The sequence below is a fragment of the Piliocolobus tephrosceles genome, chromosome 3 (assembly GCF_002776525.5).
Source record: "Piliocolobus tephrosceles isolate RC106 chromosome 3, ASM277652v3, whole genome shotgun sequence".
In the NCBI taxonomy this organism is placed as follows: Eukaryota; Metazoa; Chordata; class Mammalia; order Primates; family Cercopithecidae; genus Piliocolobus; species Piliocolobus tephrosceles.
The window spans coordinates 177,519,244-177,542,577 of record NC_045436.1 but is presented as its reverse complement, the minus strand read 5'-3'; the positions used below and the strand labels follow the sequence as shown (position 1 = coordinate 177,542,577).

Here is a 23,334-nt window from a genome sequence, read left to right as displayed (position 1 = left end):
AAGTATCAAGGATCAGAATAGAATCAGTTTTCTCAACAGCAACCATGGAAATTATGAGATGAAGCAAAGTCCCCCTCTTTTAGGGGCCTGCAAATCCCCTGCCCTAAGCCTGGAAATAAAGGAAAATCCTGACTTTCTTCAAGGGAAATTATCAGCAACTTGATAAGCAAGAAGGTAATAGTAACTTAATAGCCAGGAAGTTAGAGTCAGGAGATGTTTGGTTTCCCTACAGAAATTAAAGATAACACTTAACATATGTCCTGAGTTGTTTTTCAGAAACCTGGACCCCCATCAAATGGATCCACTTGGAGGCTGAGGTCCTCAGCTGCTCCTTATCTGAGATCTGAACTCTAAGCACCATTCTTTGTTGGAAAGTTCTTCCTGGGGGGCCCAGAGGAAGTCATGCCCAGGAGCCTGACCTAATGTTCTTTTCTGCTGAACCCACATTTTAAAACAAAGCTTCTCTTCCTTGACAAAATGCATACCAGAAAATCTTTGAATCTACCTCTGACCTGCAAGCCTCCACTTCAAGATGTCCCGCCCTTTTAGGCCAAAACCAATTGTAACCTTCGTGTACTGATTTACAATTTTGCCTATAACTTCTGCTTTCCTGAAATTTACCTATACCTTTAAAAACCCTCACCTGCAAGTCATCGGGGAGGTCAGGATTTGAGCATGAGCTGCCTAGTCCTCCTGGCTTGGTGCCCTGTGAATAAACACCTTCCTTTTTACCACTGCAAAACCTCAGTATAGCTATCAGGTCTTACTGTGCGAGGTGAGTGGGACCCAGTTTGGTTCTACAACAGTTCTAAGACAATGGAGGCCGGATGCAGTGGCTCATGCCTGTAATCGCAGCACTTTGGGAAGCCGAGGTGGGAGGATCACGAGGTCAGGAGATCAAGACCAGCCATCTTGTTTCTAATCTCACAGACTTTACCCTCCTCCCCCAAAAGAGGCAGAAGCTGCAAGGATCTAAAATAGTGGCCATACCACTACTGATGGAATGCCTGCCATAGGCCAGGTGTTGCCATGCACAGCCAATTCCATGAGGGCCACTTGCATATGAAGCATCCACTGGTCTCCTTCAAGCAGCCACCCCGACCCTCATCCATGCAGAGAACACAGTGGCTTTGGGGTTGGACACGTCTGTCACTTTAGCAAGTTACTTAACTCCTCTGTGCCTCAGTTTCCTCATCTGCAAAGCAGAGACATTCATGAAATCAACTCAAACTGTTGTGGAGATTGAGATAATTTAGGCAGAGGGTCTAGTTCAGTGCCTGGTAAACAGTCAGCACTCAATAAACACTAGCATTGCCAGTGCTCCATCGCAGACTCCCCATGCGGTGTCATAACTGATAGCTCACTTGTAAACTTGCAACTCGTCGTTCTCCTTGAGGCTGTGAACCTCAAGCAGGCAAGGCAGGGTCTCTCCTGCTCACGAATGTGGTCCCTAGGCCAGTGACTGGCTGTAGAAGGTGCCCGAAAACTTTTACTGTGAAAAAACTTTTACTGATGAATGAAAAAATGAATGCCAATGTGGCGGCTGGAACTCAGGCCAGGCGACGTAACCCACACCAGAAGGATGGAAAAGGCAGAAGCAGGAATAGGCATTCAGGCGTGGGAGTCCCAGCAGCCCTTCTGTCCCCCACGGTGAGCGGGGTCAGCATCCTGTCCAAACCCTTGGTGCTGCAGATAAGGAGACCGAGGCGTGGCGCGGATGGGCTGCTGTCTAGGATCACCCAACGGATAGGGATGTAACAGGCACCGCAGGGGACCCCAGGTCAATGCCCTCTAGTCACCCGGCCACCTTCCTCCTGGAGCAGGAGAACCCGACGCCTGAGCTGTTGCGCGCGAAGTCCCCAACCAGGCTCAAGGAGTCGCAGAGCCGGGTCTCCAGGTCCGCAGGACCGAGAAGCTACGCGCCCCGCGCCCCGCCCCACCGCTGTCTGCTCGGCCGACCCACCTGGTGTCGCGGGCTCCGGCGGCCCGCGCGGCAGCCGAGCCAGAGGCCGAGGCCGAGGCCGAGCGCTGCGCCCAGCAGCACGGCGGGGACCAGCAGCGCGGGTGCCGGCCGCAGCGCGTCCCGGCCCAGCAGCAGCCGCGCGTCGCTCTTGCAGGCCGCCCCGCCGCGGGTCATCTGCGGCGCTCAGGCGGCCGCCCCGCCGCATCCCGCTGCTTGCTGCACTGTCCCTGCCAGGGCGGCGACGCGGGACTCGGAGCCCGGGCGGGCCAGGGGCTCGGAGCGCCCCGCAGACTTTCCGGCCTGTGCAGTCTCCCGACTCCTACTCCTCTCCCCTTCCCTGTTTCGCCGAGCCGGAGGGAGGAGTCTGGATCACCGCTCAAAACTTTCAGCCACCCCCCGCCTCAGCCCTGCCCCTGCACTGAGCATGCCCAGCAAGAGGCGCGCCTCCCAGCCCCGGACCCTTCCGGAGCGGGCCCGGTTTCCACCGGGATTCCTGGGTTCCTAGGGAGAAAGAGGGACCCTGATCACTGAGGAAGGCTCCTTTAACTTTATTGAGGCTTAGAGTATGCTAAGCATTTAGCTTAATGATCTCATTAACTTTCTCCGTAACCCTCTGCGGTGGGTGCTCCGCCCATCCTCCTGATGAAAACGCTGGGACCAATGCAAGTCCAACTCTTTGCCCTTGCCCCTAACTTCTACCCATCAGCCTTCCCGGGGCCACACCGCCCTCCACGCCTCTGAACTTGCTCACGCAAAGTCTCCTGTTTTAATCTTATTTTCTCCCAGGGAAGGTCGACAATAGGTGGAGAGACCATTACCCTCAGTCTCCACTAGGAGGATGGGTAGAGGGACCCTTACACCCAGTCCCCACTGAGACGCTGGGTAGAGAGACCCTTACACCCGGTTCCCACTAGGTCCAGGACACTGCACCATCATTCATTTACTCAGCACTTGGGGAGAATCTGTTTGTGTGTTGCAGGCTGGGGGATAGGCCAGCCACAAACCAGGCAGTGTCCAGGGTAGTGAATATGTCACAGTTGTGTAGAGGGGTAAACAATCAGACCAGTTCATCACTCTGTGTTTGCTTTAAACAAACATTTATGGGGTAGCTACTAGATGTTTGCTTTTGTCCTGGGTGCCTGGGTAAAGTACACATGCACGTGCATGACTGCACACTTGCAGGCAAGCGCACACACAAACACACACTCCTACCCTGTGGAGCTTAATTCCGTGTGTGGGCCAGGCTAGGAGACACCATGTGGATCTGTTTCAGCAGAGGAGGGCTTTGCCCTTTCAGCCTGGATGTCCAGCTTGTTTCTAATTTGTTTCATCATTTCCTCGTGGCAAGATGAGAACTGTTACCCAAATTCTTCATCCTTTTTATAAACGAAGAAACTGACAGCTAGAGAGGAGAGGTGACTCATTTAAGGTCTTGCAATTAAGGAGTGGGACAGAATTATTGTCCCATTTACACCTGTGTCTGTCTGGCTTCAGGACAAACTCTCCGCTATGTGGAGCTTCTTATATATTTCCTTAGAAGCATCTCCAAGTTCTTGGGGACGCATATGAGGGCAATAACTTGATGCTGTTGTTTTACGCTGGGTATTTCCATGAATGCTTAGGCTTCGGTTTTTAAAATGTGGTGTTTGGGCCAGGTGTGGTTGCTCAGCCTGTAATCCCAGCACTTTGGGAGGCTGAAGCGGAGGATTGTCTGAGCCCAGGAGTTTAAGACCAGTCTTGGCAACACAGTGAGACCCTGACTCTATAAAAAATAGTAATAAGATTTTTTAAATGTAGGGTTATTTGCATTTTACTTTATGATAAAGTTGACTATTAAATTAACCTTTAAATTGCCGACTGTCAAATAATACCAACGGTCCAGCAACATGCTTGGGAATTAGCCTGTGGCCTTGTCTCATGCCTGACAGCTGCCACGTACCCCCTGGTGTGGGGAACTTGGTTTATAAATTCTCAGCTTCTCAAACCCCATGGCCTTGTCCATGTTAGCTCAGGAAAGGCCTGTCCTTGGATGGTCTGCGTTGTGGGCAGATAGGCTGCCGGGGCCAGGCTCACTGGCCTGAGACTTTAGACAGCCTAACAGGCTGCCCTGCAGGAGTGGAGCCCTCTCCCGTCAACAGGTGTCAGCTGTTACCCAGGACCTAGGCAGCCATGAGGAAGCAGACAAAAGGCTCCACCAGTCCCCCTTTTTTGTCTTTCTCCTCCTCCTCCTACCTCCCTTGGCAAAGCAAACCCCTGTCCCCACGGAGAGTTCAGGGAGAGCTTGCTCGGGGCTGCGACTTCAGACACCAGCTCCCCTCTTTCTAGGTCTCCAGAGAGGTGGCCCAGCGGCTGGCCTGTTTCCCACTGGGAATGCGAGGGGCACCCGGGCAGGCCCAGGGCTGAGCCACAGCAGGCTCGGGCAGTGGGTGCTCAGCTGGGCTGCACTGAACGCAACTGGAAGTGAGGGTCCTTTTCCTTTTCTCCCTGCCACCCCCTCCTCCCCGAGCTGTCCTGAACCCTCTGGGTGCTCCAGGACTCGTGGCCCCGAGCTCCAAGCGCTTCTCCGCTTTCTAAACGGGGATGAGGAAACTCCGTATTCACATCCGTGTGTCAGGAAACCGTTCCCAGGAGAAGTGCGTCTGAGCAGAGGCTTACAGACCCGGGTGGGTGGTAGCGGAGGGGCCCTTGGGGCCCTGGTAACCTTGAGGAGCAGGGGAGTGACCCGCTCTGATTTGGTTTGGGCGGAAGCAAACCCAGGCCTGGCCGCAGGGCGCCCGGGCCGCGCCAGCTCGCTCTTTCCCCTCCCACGCCCGTCCGGCACCTCCCGGCCAGCCAAGCCCCAGATGCGGGTGTTTGTTCCAGAAAACTTTCGGCGGCGGCTCGCACTGAGCATGCTCGGCGGCGGGGCGGGCCTGGGGTCCGGAAGCTCCGGCTACTCGGCTGCACCCGCCGCTTTGAGGTAGCGGGTCCGGGCAGGCGATGGACCCTTTGGGCTCCTGGGGGCGCGCCACGTGGGTGCTGGCCGGGGGCCTCCTGGCGGTAGCCCTGGCGCTGGGGGACCGAGGCTGCCCCCTCGGCGCGCAGCCACCCTGGCATCCCCAGGTGGCTCCCGGGTCTGGGCCTGGCCTGAGGACTCCTCCCCGGCGGAGCGGGGTGGGGCCCGAGAGCAGCACGCAGGTAAGGAGGGCCCGCCCCCAGGCTGCGGTCTGACTCTAGTGGTTTGACTTCGTCTACACCGGCGGTGGCAAAGAGGACCCTTAGTATTTCGCAAAGAATGAGGGAGGGCAGGATCTGAACAGCGTGCCTCGCGGCCCTTAGGTGTATCCCGCTCATGGCCTGAAAACTTCGAGGGAAACTGGAGACCTTCCTCGTGGTGTGGCATCTGCGGGCTTAGACTTCACCGGCGACCCGGGTTCGAATCCTGCTCCGTTTTACGAGCATTGACTTAGGGCAGGTCACTGCTGTGCCCCAGTTTCCTGATGGTTGAAACAGGGCCGTGGCGGCGGCCACCCCAGAGGGTGGAAGTGGGTTGGATGAGCTCACGCGTGCAGAGCCCCTTGCAGAGGCCAGCACTGGGAGATTGCAGTAGTTGCTGAAAGTGGGGACTCTTGGCTGGACTCTTAGGTGACTGAACTCTCCTGGCTGATAGATTTAGCCACTTCCTACTTCACCTTGGCCCTCCTTCTGTGGTCCTAAACTCGAAAGGCGTGGATCCCTGGCTGTCACCCTAGGCTTGACCTCCCCCCACAAAGTTGGTCACTAGTCCTAGTGCCTTTTCCTCCAAATCAGCTCGCATGTTTGCCCCTCCTCCCTCCCCACAGCCACCCCCTGGCTTCAGGTCCCACCACTTCACCTCTAGCCCTTGGTGATGGTTTTCCCGCTTTTTTTTTTTTTTTAAGTTCTAGGGTACATGTGCATAACGTGCAGGTTTGTTACGTATGTATACTTGTGCCATGTTGGTGTGCGGCACCCATCAACTCGTCAGCACTCATCAATTCATCATTTATATCAGGTATAATTCCCAGTGCAATCCCTCCCCCCTCCCCCCTCACCCCTCCCCATGATAGGCCCCGGTGTGTGATGTTCCCCTTCCCCTTCCCGAGTCCAAGTGATGTCATTCTTCACTTCCCACCTATGAGTGAGAACATGCGGTGTTTGATTTTCTGTTCTTGTGATAGTTTGCTAAGAATGATGGTTTCCAGCTGCATCCATGTCCCTACAAAGGATGCAAACTCATCCTTTTTTATGGCTGCATAGTATTCCATGGTGTACATGTGCCACATTTTCTTAATCCAGTCTGTCACAGATGAACATTTGGGTTGATTCCAAGTCTTTGCTATTGTGAATAGTGCCGCAATAAACATACGTGTGAATGTGTCTTTATAGCAGCATGATTTATAATCCTTTGGGTATATACCCAGTAGTGGGATGGCTGGGTCATATGGTACATCTAGTTCTAGATCCTTGAGAAATTGCCATACTGTTTTCCATAATGGTTGAACTAGTTTACAGTCCCACCAACAGTGTAAAAGTGTTCCTGTTTCTCCACATCCTCTCCAACACCTGTTGTTTCCTGACTTTTTAATGATTGCCATTCTAACTGGTGTGAGATGGTATCTCATTGTGGTTTTGATTTGCATTTATCTGATGGCGAGTGATGATGAGCATTTTTTCATGTGTCTGTTGGCTGTATGAATGTCTTCTTTTGAGAAATGTCTGTTCATATCCTTTGCCCACTTTTGGATGGGGTTGTTTGTTTTTTTCTTGTATATTTGTTTGAGTTCTTTGTAGATTCTGGATATTAGCCCTTTGTCAGATGAGTAGATTGCAAAAATGTTCTCCCATTCTGTAGGTTGCCTGTTCACTCTGATGGTAGTTTCTTTTGCTGTGCAGAAGCTCTTTAGTTTAATGAGATCCCATTTGTCAATTTTGGCTTTTGCTGCCGTTGCTTTTGGTGTTTTAGACATGAAATCCTTGCCCATGCCTATGTCCTGAATGGTACTACCTAGGTTTTCTTCTAGGGTTTTTATGGTATTAGGTCTAACATTTAAGTCTCTAATCCATCTTGAATTAATCTTCATATAAGGAGTAAGGAAAGGATCCAGTTTCAGCTTTCTACTTATGGCTAGCCAATTTTCCCAGCACCATTTATTAAATAGGGAATCCTTTCCCCATTTCTTGTTTCTCTCAGGTTTGTCAAAGATCAGATGGCTGTAGATGTGTGGTATTATTTCTGAGGACTCTGTTCTGTTCCCTTGGTCTATATCTCTATTTTGGTACCAGTACCATGCTGTTTTGGTTACTGTAGCCTTGTAGTATAGTTTGAAGTCAGGTAGTGTGACGCCTCCAGCTTTGTCCTTTTGACTTAGGATTGTCTTGGCAATGCGGACTCTTTTTTGGTTCCATATGAACTTTAAAGCAGTTTTTTCCAATTCTGTGAAGAAACTCATTGGTAGCTTGATGGGGATGGCATTGAATCTATAAATAACCTTGGGCAGTATGGGCATTTTCACGATATTGATTCTTCCTATCCATGAGCATGGTATGTTCTTCCATTTGTTTGTGTCCTCTTTTATTTCACTGAGCAGTGGTTTGTAGTTCTCCTTGAAGAGGTCCTTTACATCCCTTGTAAGTTGGATTCCTAGGTATTTTATTCTCTTTGAAGCAATTGTGAATGGAAGTTCATTCATGATTTCGCTCTCTGTTTGTCTGTTACTGGTGTATAAGAGTGCTTGTGATTTTTGCACATTAATTTTGTATCCTGAGACTTTGCTGAAGTTGCTTATCAGCTTAAGGAGATTTTGGGCTGAGACGATGGGGTTTTCTAAATATACAATCATGTCATCTGCAAACAGGGACAATTTGACTTCTTCTTTTCCTAACTGAATACCCTTGATTTCTTTCTCTTGCCTGATTGCCCTAGCCAGAACTTCCAACACTATGTTGAATAGGAGTGGTGAGAGAGGGCATCCCTGTCTTGTGCCAGTTTTCAAAGGGAATTTTTCCAGTTTTTGCCCATTCAGTATGATATTGGCTGTGGGTTTGTCATAAATAGCTCTTATTATTTTGAGGTACGTTCCATCAATACCGAATTTATTGAGCGTTTTTAGCATGAAGGGCTGTTGAATTTTGTCAAAAGCCTTTTCTGCACCTATTGAGATAATCATGTGGTTCTTGTCTTTGGTTCTGTTTATATGCTGGGTTATGTTTATTGATTTGCGAATGTTGAACCAGCCTTGCATCCCAGGGTTGAAGCCCACTTGATCATGGTGGATAAGCTTTTTGATGTGCTGCTGAATCCGGTTTGCCAGTATTTTATTGAGGATTTTTGCATCGATGTTCATCAGGGATATTGGTCTAAAACTCTCTTTTTTTGTTGTGTCTCTGCCAGGCTTTGGTATCAGGATGATGTTGGCCTCATAAAATGAGTTAGGGAGGATTCCCTCTTTTTCTATTGATTGGAATAGTTTCAGAAGGAATGGTACCAGCTCCTCCTTGTAACTCTGGTAGAATTCAGCTGTGAATCCATCTTGTCCTGGACTTTTTTTGGTTGGTAGGCTATTAATTATTGCCTCAATTTCAGAGCCTGCTATTAGTCTATTCAGGGATTCAACTTCTTCCTGGTTTAGTCTTGGAAGAGTGTTAAGTGTCCAGGAAATTATCCATTTCTTCTAGATTTTCTAGTTGATTTGCAAAGAGGTGTTTATAGTATTCTCTGATGGTAGTTTGTATTTCTGTGGGGTCGGTGGTGATATCCCCTTTATCATTTTTTATTGCATGTATTTGATTCCTCTCTCTTTTCTTCTTTATTAGTCTTGCTAGCGGTCTGTCAATTTTTTTGATCTTTTCAAAAAACCAACTCCTGGATTCATTGATTTTTTGGAGGGTTTTTTGTGTCTCTATCTCCTTCAGTTCTGCTCTGATCTTAGTTATTTCTTGCCTTCTGCTAGCTTTTGAATGTGTTTGCTCTTGCCTCTCTAGTTCTTTTAATTGTGATGTTAGAGTGTCAATTTTAGATCTTTCCTGCTTTCTCTTGTGGGCATTTAGTGCTATAAATTTCCCTCTACACACTGCTTTAAATGTGTCCCAGAGATTCTGGTATGTTGTATCTTTGTTCTCATTGATTTCAAAGAACATCTTTATTTCTGCCTTCATTTCGTTATGTACCCAGTAGTCATTCAGGAGCAGGTTGTTCAATTTCCATGTAGTTGAGCGGTTTTGATTGAGTATCTTAATCCTGAGTTCTAGTTTGATTGCACTGTGGTCTGAGAGACAGTTTGTTATAATTTCTGTTCTTGTACATTTGCTGAGGAGTGCTTTACTTCCAATTATGTGGTCAATTTTGGAATAAGTGTGATGTGGTGCTGAGAAGAATGTATATTCTGTTGATTTGGGGTGGAGAGTTCTATAGATGTCTATTAGGTCCGCTTGGTGCAGAGATGAGTTCAATTCCTGGATATCCTTGTTAACTTTCTGTCTCGTTGATCTGTCTAATGTTGACAGTGGAGTGTTGAAGTCTCCCATTATTATTGTATGGGAGTCTAAGTCTCTTTGTAAGTCTCTAAGGACTTGCTTTATGAATCTGGGTGCTCCTGTATTGGGTGCATATATATTTAGGATAGTTAGCTCTTCCTGTTGAATGGATCCCTTTACCATTATGTAATGTCCTTCTTTGTCTCTTTTGATCTTTGATGGTTTAAAGTCTGTTTTATCAGAGACTAGTATTGCAACCCCTGCTTTTTTTTGTTCTCCATTTGCTTGGTAGATCTTCCTCCATCCCTTTATTTTGAGCCTATGTATGTCTCTGCATGTGAGATGGGTCTCCTGAATACAGCAGACTGATGGGTCTTGACTCTTCCAGTTTGCCAGTCTGTGTCTTTTAATTGGAGCATTTAGTCCATTAACATTTAAGGTTAATATTGTTATGTGTGAACTTGATCCTGCCATTATGATATTAACTGGTTATTTTCCTCATTAGTTGATGCAGTTTCTTCCTAGCCTCGATGGTCTTTACATTTTGGCATGTTTTTGCAATGGCTGGTACCGGTTGTTCCTTTCCATGTTTAGGGCTTCCTTCAGGGTCTCTTGACCTGAAGGAAGGCCTGGTGGTGACAAAATCTCTAAGCATTTGCTTATCTGTAAAGGATTTTATTTCTCCTTCACTTATGAAACTTAGTTTGGCTGGATATGAAATTCTGGGTTTAAAATTCTTTAAGAACGTTGAATATTGGCCCCCACTCTCTTCTGGCTTGTAGAGTTTCTGCCGAGAGATCTGCTGTCAGTCTGATGGGCTTCCCTTTGTGGGTAACCCGATCTTTCTCTCTGGCTGCCCTTAAGATTTTTTCCTTCATTTCAACTTTGGTGAATCTGGCAATCATGTGTCTTGGAGTTGCTCTTCTGGAGGAGTATCTTTGTGGCGTTCTTTGTATTTCCTGAATTTGAATGTTGGCCTGCCCTACTAGGTTGGGGAAGTTCTCCTGGATGATATCCTGAAGAGTGTTTTCCAACTTGGTTCCATTTTCCCCCTCACTTTCAGGCACCCCAATCAGACGTAGATTTGGTCTTTTTACTTAATCCCATACTTCTTGCAGGCTTTGTTCATTTCTTTTTCTTCTTTTTTCTTTTGGTTTCTCTTCTCGCTTCATTTCATTCATTTGATCCTCAGTCACTGATACTCTTTCTTCCAGTTGATCGAGTCGGTTACTGAAGCTTGTGGATTTGTCACGTATTTCTCGTGTCATGGTTTTCATCTCTGTCATTTCGTTTATGACCTTCTCTGCATTAATTAGTCTAGCTGTCAATTCTTCCACTCTTTTTTCAAGATTTTTAGTTTCTTTGCGCTGGGTACGTAATTCCTCATTTAGCTCTGAGAAGTTTGATGGACTGAAGCCTTCTCTCATCTCGTCAAAGTCATTCTCTGACCAGCTTTGATCCGTTGCTGGCGATGGGCTGCGCTCCTTTGCAGGGGGAGATGCGCTCTTATTCTTTGAATTTCCAGCTTTTCTGCCCTGCTTTTTCCCCATCTTTGTGGTTTTATCTGTCTCTGGTCTTTGATGATGGTGACGTACTGATGGGGTTTTGGTATAGGTGTTCTTCCTGTTTGATAGTTTTCCTTCTACCAGTCAGGACCCTCAGCTGTAGGTCTGTTGGAGATTGCTTGAGGTCCACTCCAGACCCTGTTTGTCTGGGTATCAGCAGCAGAGGTTGCAGAAGATAGAATATTGCTGAACAGCAAGTGTACCTGTCTGATTCTTACTTTGGAAGCTTCCTCTCAGGGGTGTACTCCACCCTGTGAGGTGTGGGGTGTCAGACTGCCCCTAGTGGGGGATGTCTCCCAGTTTGGCTACTCAGGGGTCAGGGACCCACTTGAGCAGCTAGTCTGTCCCTTCTCAGATCTCAACCTCCGTGTTGGGAGATCCACTGCTCTCTTCAAAGCTGTCAGACAGAGTCATTTGCGTCTGCAAAGGTTTCTGCTGCTTTTTTTGTTGTTGTTGTTTAGCTGTGCCCTATCCCCAGAGGTGGAGTCTACAGAGACAGGCAGGTTTCCTTGAGCTGCTGTGAGCTCCACCCAGTTGGAGCTTCGCAGCGGCTTTGTTTACCTACTTAAGCCTCAGCAGTGGCTGGTGCTCCTCCCCCAGCCTTGCTGCTGCCTTGCGGTTAGATCGCAGACTGCTGTGTTAGCAATGAGGGAGGCTCCATGGGCGTGGGACCCTCCCAGCCAGGTGTGGGATATATTCTCCTGGTGTGCCCGTTTGCTTAAAGCGCAGTATTGGGGTGGGAGTTACCTGATTTTCCAGGTGTTGTGTGTCTCAGTTCCCCTGGCTAGGAAAAGGGATTCCCTTCCCCCTTGCGCTTCCCAGGTGAGGCGATGCCTCGCCCTTCTTCAGCTCTCACTAGTCGGGCTGCAGCAGCTGACCAACACCGATTGTCCAGTACTCCCTAGTGAGATGACCCCAGTACCTCAGTTGAAAATGCAGAAATCACCGGTTTTCTGTGTCGCTCGCGCTGGGAGTTGGAGACTGGAGCTGTTCCTATTCGGCCATCTTGCTCCGCCCAGCAGCTTATGTGGTTTTCCCGCTTCTTGTGTCCATTTTCCCCCAGACCTCTGGGGTGTTCTGTCCTGGTAGACATCCCACCACTCCCGTCCCATGCTGGCACTCTTCCTTCCCCCACCTTGTTGTCCCTGGCAGCACACCCAGGCTCCTATTCCCAGGACTGCCCTGGCCAGTGGTCTGGCCATTGATGCTGCCCTGAGGTCCTCCCACCTCTCTCCCAGGGTGGTGGGTCCTGTCCTGCTGTGTTCTTTACCCCAGGACACTTGCGACACTTCCAGAAGTTTAGTCTTAAAAGAGACCCTGCTCCCTTTCTGTCTTTAGGTTTTCACTGGAGAAATGCCATGTCAGTGTCCTGAGCTTTCAAAAGTCTAATGACAGAACATGTTCCCTGGGTTCTTTCATCTGCTGTGTGAGGTGGGAGTATCTGGCTGGTTTTGCAGGTGACAAAACCAAGGCTCAGGGAGTCGAATCCCCAGGCCTGTCCTGTGCTCTCTCCCTGGCCCCCGAGTTCAGAGCCCATGCGCCTGGCCTCACCTGCTTTGCACAAGCTCTTCCTTCTGGGAAGCCAGCGTCAGAAGATCCTGGCGCACATTCGTCTCTGTCAGCCACAGTGGTGTTGAGGGTGATCCCTGCCAGAAGGGAAGGATGGTGCCTACTGGGAAGGGCCTGAAGCTATCTAGGACCTGGTGGGTCTAGAGCACCTCACTCTTAAGGGCCTGCCTTTGCAGGAATCTGGGAATGAGCACCTTTGTTCAGGTGCCCTTGGCATCTTGAGCACGTCCCCTGGGCCCTGGCCCTGCCCACACCCATCCCAGCTGTCCATGGGACCAGCCTTCCGCTGTCTCTCTGGGCCTGTCTTGGACAGCCCTTCTGCACACTGTACAGGAAAGAGCTCCAGCCATGTGTGTCCTTGTCTTGGCCACTCCCTCTTCTGGGGCCTGGGGCAAGTCACACCCCTCAGGTCTCTGCTTCCTCTTCTGAGCAGTGGTGTAAGGGCTGTTTCCAGAGCACAGTTCCCTAAGGCACAGGTTAGTTCTTCCTATTGTAATTATTTGATGCCTTCATGTAATTATTTGATGCCATCTATCCATCCATTCTTTCAATATCTATTTCTATATATATATTTATTGCACCTTTGCTAAGTCCCATGCTGTGTGCAGGAGGCTGGGAGACCAATGCCTAATTGCACACTGTGGTTGCTGTAAGGAGGAGGATGGGGAGCCATGAGAGAGGGTGGAGGAAGGAGGTCATTTAGTCTGGGAGATCAGTTGAGACTTGAAGGATGGGCAGGTTTAGCCAGGGAAAGAGTGGGGAGAGGACATCCCAGGTGGAGGAATCATCGTGGGTGCAGCCCGCATGTAGGAGGGGCTTGTCATATTCCAAGTCTCTGGCCCCCTGATGCTGGGACATCTCTTGGTGAGAACATTGACCACATCGTTTTGGCTGCTTGTCTGTTTCCTTTGCTGGACTGTGAGTTACTGTGGGCGGGGATTTTACCTTTTTTAATTTGATCATTTAATACCCACTGGGAATGCGTTTTATTCCCCAGTGGTTCTTAAAGTGGGGCCCAGGGACTCCCTGGGGTCACCGAACCATTATAGGGGTCCATGGAGTCAGAGCTATTTTCACAGTAATGCTGAGATATTACTTGCTTTGTCTACTCATTTTCTCACAGTTGTGCAATGGAGTTTTCCAAAGTGACAGGAAGTGTGATGTTGCAGCAGATTTAATGTACAAGCAGATTTGAGAATCCAACTCTTTCCATTAACTCAGGCATAGATGAGGTTTGCAAAAATGTAAAAAAAAAAAAAAAAAAAAAAAGTAATTCTTCTCACTTTATTTTAGAAAATAAAAGTTTTAGTTTATTTAGTTTTCAGAAAATATGCTGTTTATGTTAATATGGAATGGCATTGTTACTGCTATTTAAAATGAATTAATAGACACTTTAAAATATTCTCACCTTTAATTTAAAGAGAGTACATGTTGATAAATACAATCAGCACAAACAAAAGTTTTTTGGAGCCTTCAATAATTGGCAGATCTGTAAAGGAATCCCAAGACCAACAAGTCTGAGAAATCACTGCACGGTAGCAAACCTTATCTGATGTCCCAAGAATTCAGATGAAACAAACCACCCAGCCCCTTTGAAAGATAAGTGTCTATTTCCGAATGGGATCCTTTCATCATTTTCACCATTTCATTATGCTAATAGTATCATTTTGTTATTTTACTTGAAGCACCACACAACAGTAATTTAGATTGGTTGTGATGCCAAGTTCAGTGGATTGGGTGTGTCCCAAATTTGTAGAAAAGAACAACAAAAAATCAGCCAGATACGATGTAACATTATCTGTTACACTGTGTAATTACTATAGCTTCAAAATTGCAGCCTTGGAATTCCAAGTTAAGGGAACTATTAGTCAAATAAGCTCACGCCTGTAATCCTAACACTTTGGGAGGCTGAGTCAGGAGGATAGCTTGAGGTCAGGAGTTCCAAAGCAGCCTGGGAAACATAGTGAGACCCTCACCTCTACGAAAACATATATATATATTTTATTAGCTGGGTGGATAGCACATGCCTGTGTATTCCCAGGTTCTCAGGAGGCTGAGGCAGGAAGATGGCTTGAAACCAGGAGTTTGAGGATGCAGTGAGCTATGATCTCACTACTGCACTCCAGCCTGGACGGCAGAACAAGAAGACCCTCTGTCAAACAACAACAACAACAAAACAAAACTTCCTGAGAGCTTGGTCAGGAAAGATGGAGATCTTGAGGGTGTCTGTGCTTCACTTGATCTTTAATGGCCGAAGCACCCCAGGGCTCAGTGCTGGGTTCTCTTCTTCCCTCTATCAACACTCACATCCTTGGTGATCTATCTATCCACTGGCAGCTCTCAAATTTCCATGTCCAGCCAAGACCTTCTCTGAGCTCCACCATGGATCTACATGCCTACATGCCGTGGTCCGTGGAGACTCATGGGCACTCCACAACTGATGCACCAAGGCAGAAACTAAATCCTGCTCCTAGGCTCCCTTCCTGCCAGTGGTTCCTCTGTCTTTCTTCTTCCTGGGCCTGAAGGCCTTGGCATCCTCCTAGCCTCTTCCCTTTCCCCAAGCCCCACATTTAGTCAGCACATCGCATGGGTTTTATTTTCAAAACACACCCACAATCAACACAGTTTTCACTCTCTTTACAAACACCATTTTTATCTGAATTGCCACCTTCTCTCTGGGATTATTGTGGAGCCGCCTGACTGACCTCCTTGCGTCTCCCCTTGAGTACTTCTCTGTTCTCAACAGAGCAGCCAGAGTGTCCCATTTAAAAGGGCTATTATGCCACTCATCACGGAGTAGCTCACGGTGGTTTCCCATTGTCCCCAGAGCAGAAACCACTCACTCACCCTGCTCAGGCACCCGGACCTCCTTGTGTTTCTTGAACACCCTGAGTGTGTTCTCACCTCAGGGCCCTTCCACGTGTCTTTCCTCTGCCTAAGTGAATGCTCCTCCCCCGATACCCTGACAGCTGCTCTGTCACCCCAGTAAGGCCTTTCAACATCACCCCATTTAAAATAGCATTACTCTCTGTCCCTCTTTCCTTCATTTTGCCCCACTGTTCTTATCACCTTCTAATATACCATTTATGGTATGTTACTGTTTTGTTTGTATTGTATATAGTATACTATGATTTTGCTTGTAATTTTCCTAAATAGTGTTTTGAGAGTAGAGCATTTGATGTGTCCTTTGGCGACGTATCCTCATTTTCAAAATAGCACATAGTAGGTGATCAAAAGTATTTGTTGGATGAATGAATGCAAGTGAAGTAACTGAGGCTGGCAGGAAGTGGTGAGGCAGTGGCTGAGGGTTTGAAACTGGAACTGAGAGTCTAGAAACATGAGTTCTGACCTCAGCTCTACTGTTTACTAGCTGTGGACACTTGGATATTTCATGTGTCAATTTATAAATATTTTTTGGGTACTCTTGATGCTTCTGTGCGGCTCCTGGGGATATAGCACTCAACGTGCCTGAGTCTCCATTCTCCTGAAGTTGGTGCTCAGTCCAGCTCTGAGACTCACATTCCTCATCTGCAAAGTGGCGATTTTATAGTTACTTCTTGGCATTATCAGAAATGATGATGATGGTGATGATAAGAACAGTAACGAGCAGTGATAATAATAGTTATGATGATATGCAGTAACTCCTCACGGGACATCAATAGGTTCTTGGATACTTTGACTTTAAGCAAAAGAAGCACTGTATGCTGTAGGAACAGCTCTTGTCTGTATTAACTAGCCTATGGTAAATTTGGTTTTGCTATACAGTATGCCATTTGGCTTAAGGCCACAGTTTCTGTGAACCTGTCGATGATGTTAAGTAAGGACTTACTGAATGGCAATACATAGTAATATGTAGTAATAATAGCAATAATAACAATTGTATATTTGCTGTGTATTTACTCTGTGCTGGGCAATATGCTAAAGCTTTACATTTATTTTCTGGTTTAATTTTTTTTTTTTATTTTCGAGGCCGAGTCTCGCTCTGTCACCCAGACTGGAGTGCAGTGGACTACAGGCACCCGCCACCACGCCCAGCTAATTTTTTGTATTTTTAGTCGAGATGGGGTTTCACCATGTTAGCCAGGATGGTCTCGATCTGACCTCATGATCCACCCTCCTCGGCCTCCCAAAGTGCTGGGATTACAGGTGTGAGCCACTGTGCCCGGCCTTAATCTTTTAAAATTCCTAATGAAGAAGGTATAATATCCCCATAGTACGGATGAGGAAACTGAGGCCTCAGTGATTCCAGGTGAGGTGAATATGCCCACCCAGACTTGCCTATCCCAAAGCACTTGCTGTCAGTGTCTAGGCTCTACAAGAAAGTGCTTCGTAAACCTGAACACAAGATTTCTGTGCTAATTTATCATCCTTTTCTTCTTACAGAGAGAGAACTAAGAGGAAATGACAGCCATTTCCCAGATGGTCTAAAAGGACACTGTCCACTACAGTCGCCATGTATGACTAAACTTAAACATTTCACATGTCAGTGGCCCCCATCTGGCTAATGGCTACCATATTGGACAGCTCAGATTCTAGACCATTTTCATCAATGTAGACCATTCTACTGGAAGTGGATTGGAAGGGGAGGAGGCAGGGGAGGGGGAGTAGAGACCAGGCCTCTGGGCCATTCATTCACAATGGCTGTTGAGGGCCTTCTAGGTGCCAGGCTGTGTCCTAAATGCTTGAGATACAACAGGGCAAGGCAGACCAAGACCTGCCCCTGCTCTTAAGGAACCTGCATTCTTGGAGCAGAAAAATGGCAGAAATCATGTTACTCTGTGGTGTGTCCACCGGTGGTTGGGGGCTGTAGAGATGCACACAGTGAGCAGAGTGGTCTGAGAGACGAGCAGCATTTATGATATGGACAGGCAGGAAAGGTGCTTCAAGGAGGTGACAGCTGAGCAGATCCCTGAATGCAGTGAGGGACGGGCAAGGCCGTGTTTCTGGCCAGGACTCTGACGGTTGTTCTGAGTAAGATGGGACGCTGTGGATGGGCTTTGAGCAAGAAAGTGACCCCCTCTCATGTTTCCTTTCCAAGCACCCCCGTGGCAGGGGTGAGAACAGATGGCAGGCAGAGGGGTGAGCAGGAAAGTGGCAAGCAGGCAGACGGGAGGCCTGGGGGCCATGGAGGGGAGCTAAACTGGGGAGATAATGGTGGGCTACTGAGAGGTTGCTGGACTGTGGATGTTTTTTCAAGGTTGAGCCAGTGGGGTTTACTGGGATTGGCTCGGGGTTGAGAGAGAGAAAGAGAAGAATCAGGACAAATCCAAGGATTTTGGCCTGAGCAAACAGGAGAAAGGAGATGCCACTGGCTAATGTGCAGCAGCCTCAGGTTGGAAATCACTGCTGTTGAGTTCGACATGTCTCTTAGGCGTTCACGTCTGGATTTGAGGGGAGAAATCTGGACTAGAGATTTACATGGGGGGACAGTCAGTGTATAAATGACCTTTAACATCTGAGGGGCTGGATGAGCTCACCTCAGGAGGAACTGTCCACTGGAAAGAGTGCCCTGGAGCAACCCCAGGTCTTTTGACTGGGAACAGGAAAAGATCCAACAGAGGAGGCGGAGAACATGTGGCCTCTGTAACAGGGAACCAGGAATGCGACCCAAAGGTCAAGGGTGGAGAGCATTTCAGGAAAGGAGAAGGGGCTTACCATGGTCGGCAGAATAATGACTCCCAAAGATGCCCGCGTCTAGACCCCTGGAACCTGTGGATATGTTAGGTTTCGTGGCCATGGGAATTGACATTATACAAGGAATTCAGGTTGCTGATCAACTGATCTTAAAATAAGGAATATATTCAGGATTATCTGATGGTTCCAGTGTAATCATCAGGGTCCTTAAAAGGGGAAGAAGCAGGCAGAGGAGAGAGTCAGAAGGAGATGTTGGAAGAAGGTCAGAGAGATGCAACGTAAGAAGGACTCAGCTGCTGCTGGCTTTGACGATGGAGGAAGGGGCCATGAACTTAAGGAACGCAGCAGTCTCTGAAAGCTGGAAAAGGAAAGGAAATGGGTTCTCCCCTGGATCCTCCAGAAAAGAGCACAGCCCTGCCAAAACTTTGACTTTAGTCCATTGAGACCTGTGTCAGACTTCTAACCTCTAGAACTGTCAGAGAATAAATGTGTATTGTTTTAAGCCACTACATTTGCAGTAATTTCTCCAGCAGCCACGGGAAGCTGGAATAAGCACATACCGAATGCTGCTGGTAAGTGTGTGCGATGAGGAGGACTGGTCATTAAGTGGAACCTTGGAGTGGCTGTGGTGACCTTGACAGCAGCTGTGTCAGCTTGAAGAGAGGGATGACAGGGAGGAGCAGGCTGGCCACTGGAAGGTGCTATTGGCTGCACCTGGCATGGTGCTTATGGGAGTGGCTGCCCAAGGTGGCCAGAGTCCCCAGAGAGGCACCTCCCCTGGCTGGGGACTGCGGTGAGGACAAGAATCAGAGATGCCCAGAAACCAGCGAGACTGCCCTGGGAGGCCTGGCCTAGGGTGCCTGGCACTGGGGCTACCCAAGGGCTTCTCATGGAGGTCAGCCTGGGTCCTTTACTCCCTGGGAACCTGCCCCTTCCTCCCAAGTGGCAATATCCACTGGTAAGGAGAGCTTTGTCCCTGTGTGAGGTCAGGGGCCAGGTCTGCTTTGCCTGACGTGTGATCCCTAGCACAGTGTCTAATAGGCAGAAGATGCTGGTTGAAAGAATGAATAGAAAGTTCCAGGGGACAGAGGTTGTACAAACGTACATTTGTGTGGAGTTCAGTGCACATCCAATGGATGCCTTGCCATCTATTGGCAAATGTTCATATCAGAGACCACAGGGAAATATTTGTTGTTAAGTAATAGACTGTGATTTTTAGAACGGTTTCAGGTTTACAGAAAAATTGAGCACATAGCACAGAAAGTTCACATATACCTCCTCTGCCACACACATACATAGTTTCCCCGTTATTATTTATTTATTTAATTAATTTTTATTTGTTTATTTTTTGAGACGGAGTCTCACTCTGTCACCCAGGCTGGAGTACAGTGGCATGATCTCTGCTCACTGCAACCTCTGCCTCCGGGGTTCAAGTGATTCTCCTGCTTCAGCCTCCCAAGTAGCTGTGATTATGGGCACCCACCACCATGCCTGGCTAATTTTTGTATTTTTAGTAGAGGCAGGGTTTCACCATGTTGGCCCAACTGGTCTCGAACTCCTGACCTCAAGTGATCAGCCTTCCTCAGCCTCCCAAAGTGCTGAGATTACAGGCGTGAGCCACTGTACCCAGCTTATTATTTATTGTTAATTTTTTTTTTTTGAGACAAGGTCTCACTTTATCTTATAGGTTAGAATGCAGTGGCATGATCATAGCTCACTGCAGCATTGACCTCCTGGGCTCAAGTAATTCCTCCTGCCTCAGCCTCCCAAATAGCTGGGAGTACAGTCATGTGCCACACCTGGCTAATTTTATTTTATTTTATTTTATTTTTTTTGTAGAGATGGGATCTCCCTATGTTGTCCTTCCCAGGGCTGCATATTCCATTTTATGGATAGACCACATTTAGCTTATCCATTCATCCATCGATGGACATTTGGCTTGCTTCCACTTTTGGCTATTGTGAATAATGCTGCTGTGAACACAGATGTGCAAATATCTCTACAAGATCCCGCTTTCAGTTATTTTGATTATATGCTCAGAAGTGGAATTCTCAATCATGCTGCTTTATTGTTTTTAATAGCTGCCTAGTAGTCCATAGAATGTTTGTACCATAATTTACTATTTTAAATAGAATTATTTATGCTGCCCGTAACATAACATAAGCTTCATGTGAACAGACTGAAGCCAAATGTTTGGCTCCATCAATGGGGAATGCTGGGGTGGGTTTGGTAGAAGACTGGCTGGATCGAGCTGCACCCGTTTTCCCTCTTCCCTCACCTCTTGCCTGTCTCTGCCTCTATTATTTCTTCTGTGTCCCTCCACGAGTCTCCATCTCTGTGGGTGAGCCTCCTCCACATTTTTGGGGGAAAAGCAGCCTCCAGTCCAGCTGGGCTTACATCGCACCAGCAGAACTGCCCTAGCTAGGGTCCTGGAGGTCTGTAAGGATGGGGCCTGAAACACACAGACGGTGGCCACAACAGTGTCCCATCGATCCCGTCCCAACTCATGCTTTCTGTGGCATCTGGCCCACGTGAGAGCCAAGTGAACGGTAGCCACATGGACTAGTCATCGGAACTGGACCCCAAAGCCAGTCCTGAGCATGCCGCTCAGTTTGCATACACATCCTTTCTCCTTCCGTTACACAGAAACCAGCCATTGCGTGCAGGTGCCGGTGAGCACACATGCTGGGACAGGCTGCTTGCATGCCAGGCTCTGGCGTGTTATCTTGTTACCGTAGACTAGGGGTAGTGCTGTAAAATGAGGATAATGCTTCATGGGTTACTATAGGGACTACTTGTACAGTTCACTCAGTGCACATAGTGTAAGCACTGGTACATGGAGAAGGTTCCATCTGGGAGAGCTTTTATTATTATTCAGTAGAGAGGTCTGAGTCTTTCTAGAGCCCAGTGATTGACAAAGATAAATTGGAAGGGTTTGGCCAGGTTCACTTTAGACCAATTTTCATCACCAGTGAGGCTGAGCAGACTCAGGGGAGGCTTTGAGGTCACTTTTCAGAAGAGGGATCTGAGGCTCAGAGAGGCTGAGGCTTAGCCAAGGACACACAGTGAATAAATGGTTCCAACTGGAGTCCAGTTCTCTCCACTTCCCATCTAGTGTGTTATCTGAGACTGTGGAAACTTGCAGGATCTTGGGAATTTGGAGGCTCTTGCCTTACTCAGGGTCACAGAGTTGATGGAGGGCAGGGCTGAGGTTTGAACCCAGGTCTGTCTGATGATAAGACATTTTAACCACATGGTGCGTCCTCCCTTGACAGCTCCCAGAAATGCATTCATGAGGGTGCTGATTCTGTCCCTGGAAAAGGGAAGAGAATTCTCTACTCAGAAGCTGGCGGGGATGGCTGACTTAGAAAAGTTTACTTCACACTTCCGGATAAAAGTGCAGGTCCTTGGCCGGGCGCAGTGGCTCACACCTGTAATCCCAGCCCTTTGGGAGGCCGAGGTGGGTGAATCACGAGGTCAGGACATTGAGACCATCCTGGCTAACACAGTGAAACCCTGTCTCTATTAAAAATACAAAAAAATTAGCTGGGCGTGGTGGTGGGTGCCTGTAGTCCCAGCTACTCGGGAGGCTGAGGCAGGAGAATGGCTGAACCTAGGAGGCGGAGCCTGCAGTGAGCCGAGATCATGCCACTGCACTCCAGCCTGGGCGACAGAGTGAGACTCTGTCTTAAAAAAAAAAAAAAAAGTGCAGGTCCTCTCCATGTGAGCCATTTACAAAGATTATTTATCACCACTTCTCACAAGTATGTATTCCATTTTGACTCTGTGTCTTTTGAATTTTTTAGGACTTGCCCCGTATGGTTTGGTCCAAAGTAGAATGCTGTCACTTTAAGACTGCAGGTGAGTTTTTCTTCTGGTTGATGTTCTCCTGTTTTGAGCGTGAAACACCAGAAGCCTGAAGCCCTCCTTCCTCCAGCTCCCTCACACTCTGCTGATCCTTCCAGCACCTCTCTACTTTGGACAAGTAGATCATTCCCTGACCTTACAGAACTAGGGCACTGTGCCTCCACCTCAAAAGCTGGCCGAAGTGTTAGTGCACAGTGGGGTGAGGTAGGCCCTTTTTGATATCCCCTGAAGGCATGTGGTGAATGAAACACAGAATGTGTGAATTAATTGGGTATATCCGCTTTCTGTGACTTCCCTAACAAATGTTCACAAACTTAGTGGCTTCAACCACACACATTTGTTCTCTTACAGTTCTGGAAGTCAGAAGTCCAACATCAGTTTCACTGGGCAAAGTCAGGGTGTCTGTCTGGTCCCTCTGGAGGTTCCAGAAGAGAGCCCATTTCCTCCTCTTTTCCAGCATCTATGGCCACATTGCCTGCGTTCCTTAGGGATGGATTAGGGATACTGCCTTCCTCCATTTTGGAAGCCAGCAGCATGGCATCATGTCTCGGTAGTTACTTGGCCTGCTTCTCTTCTGTCAAATCTCTGTCTCCCTCTTATAAGGACATCTGTGATGACATTTAGGGCCCACCAGGATAATCCAGGCCATCTCCCCATTTCAAGGCCCTTAATCAAATCACATCTCCAAAGTGTCTGTGACCCTAAGATAACATTCACAGCCTCATGGGGTTAGGACCTGGCTCTCTTTGCGGACCTTTATTCAGCTTGCCACACTCAGTGGTCGAAATTCAACTGACACTCATTTCATCAAGAGGAATTGATTGGCATCTGTAACTGAAACACACAGGCCCTGGCACTGCTGGACCCGGGAGCACAAGGTTCTCAGTGCTCCTGTGGTTCTGCCTTTCTCCTTCCCTCTCAGCCGCCCTGCTTTCCTCTGGTGAGTGTCCTTCGCAGGCAGGTACATCCTTGCCCTGGGGTGGGAAAGATGCTGTGGGCAGTCCGCGGCTCCTGAGTCTGATGGCTGGCACCTGCAGTGTAGACTTTTCCCGGCGGCTGTGACAGTTTCAGTGCAGATCCCTGGGCTCAGCGTGGGTCCCCGGCCTGTCCCTGAAACTATCCCTGGGGCCAGTGGGTAGGGTTTTCTGGGTTCTGTGCCTAACTCTGGTGTCCTGGGGAATGGGATGGGCTGGGGTTCGGGTGGGCCCCACTTGCCTCTGTAGACTGAGCAGGATTCTTGCTGAATAGAGGAGTGGTCCTCTC

The 23,334-nt window shown here is 48.3% G+C and overlaps 2 protein-coding genes across 4 annotated transcripts in view; one reads left to right on the top strand and one right to left on the bottom strand.

The window, feature by feature from the left end:
• Nucleotides 1-2,317, bottom strand: part of EVC (EvC ciliary complex subunit 1) — a 91,014-nt gene extending 88,697 nt beyond the window's left edge. For 2 of the 3 annotated variants that reach the window (XM_023206891.1, XM_023206890.1), the window contains exon 1: nt 1,964-2,137. In XM_023206891.1, coding sequence (XP_023062659.1) covers nt 1,964-2,137 — 174 coding nt within the window. Of the gene's footprint in view, nt 1-1,963 lie in introns of all 3 variants that reach the window. The other variant, XM_023206892.2, reaches the window with a different exon arrangement.
• Nucleotides 2,318-4,942: 2,625 nt separating this feature from the next.
• Nucleotides 4,943-23,334, top strand: part of EVC2 (EvC ciliary complex subunit 2) — a 155,247-nt gene continuing 136,855 nt past the window's right edge. The window contains exons 1-2 of the mRNA XM_023206693.1: nt 4,943-5,140; nt 22,011-22,065. Of these exons, the coding sequence (XP_023062461.1) occupies nt 4,943-5,140; nt 22,011-22,065 (253 nt within the window). The remainder of the gene's footprint in view (nt 5,141-22,010; nt 22,066-23,334) is intronic.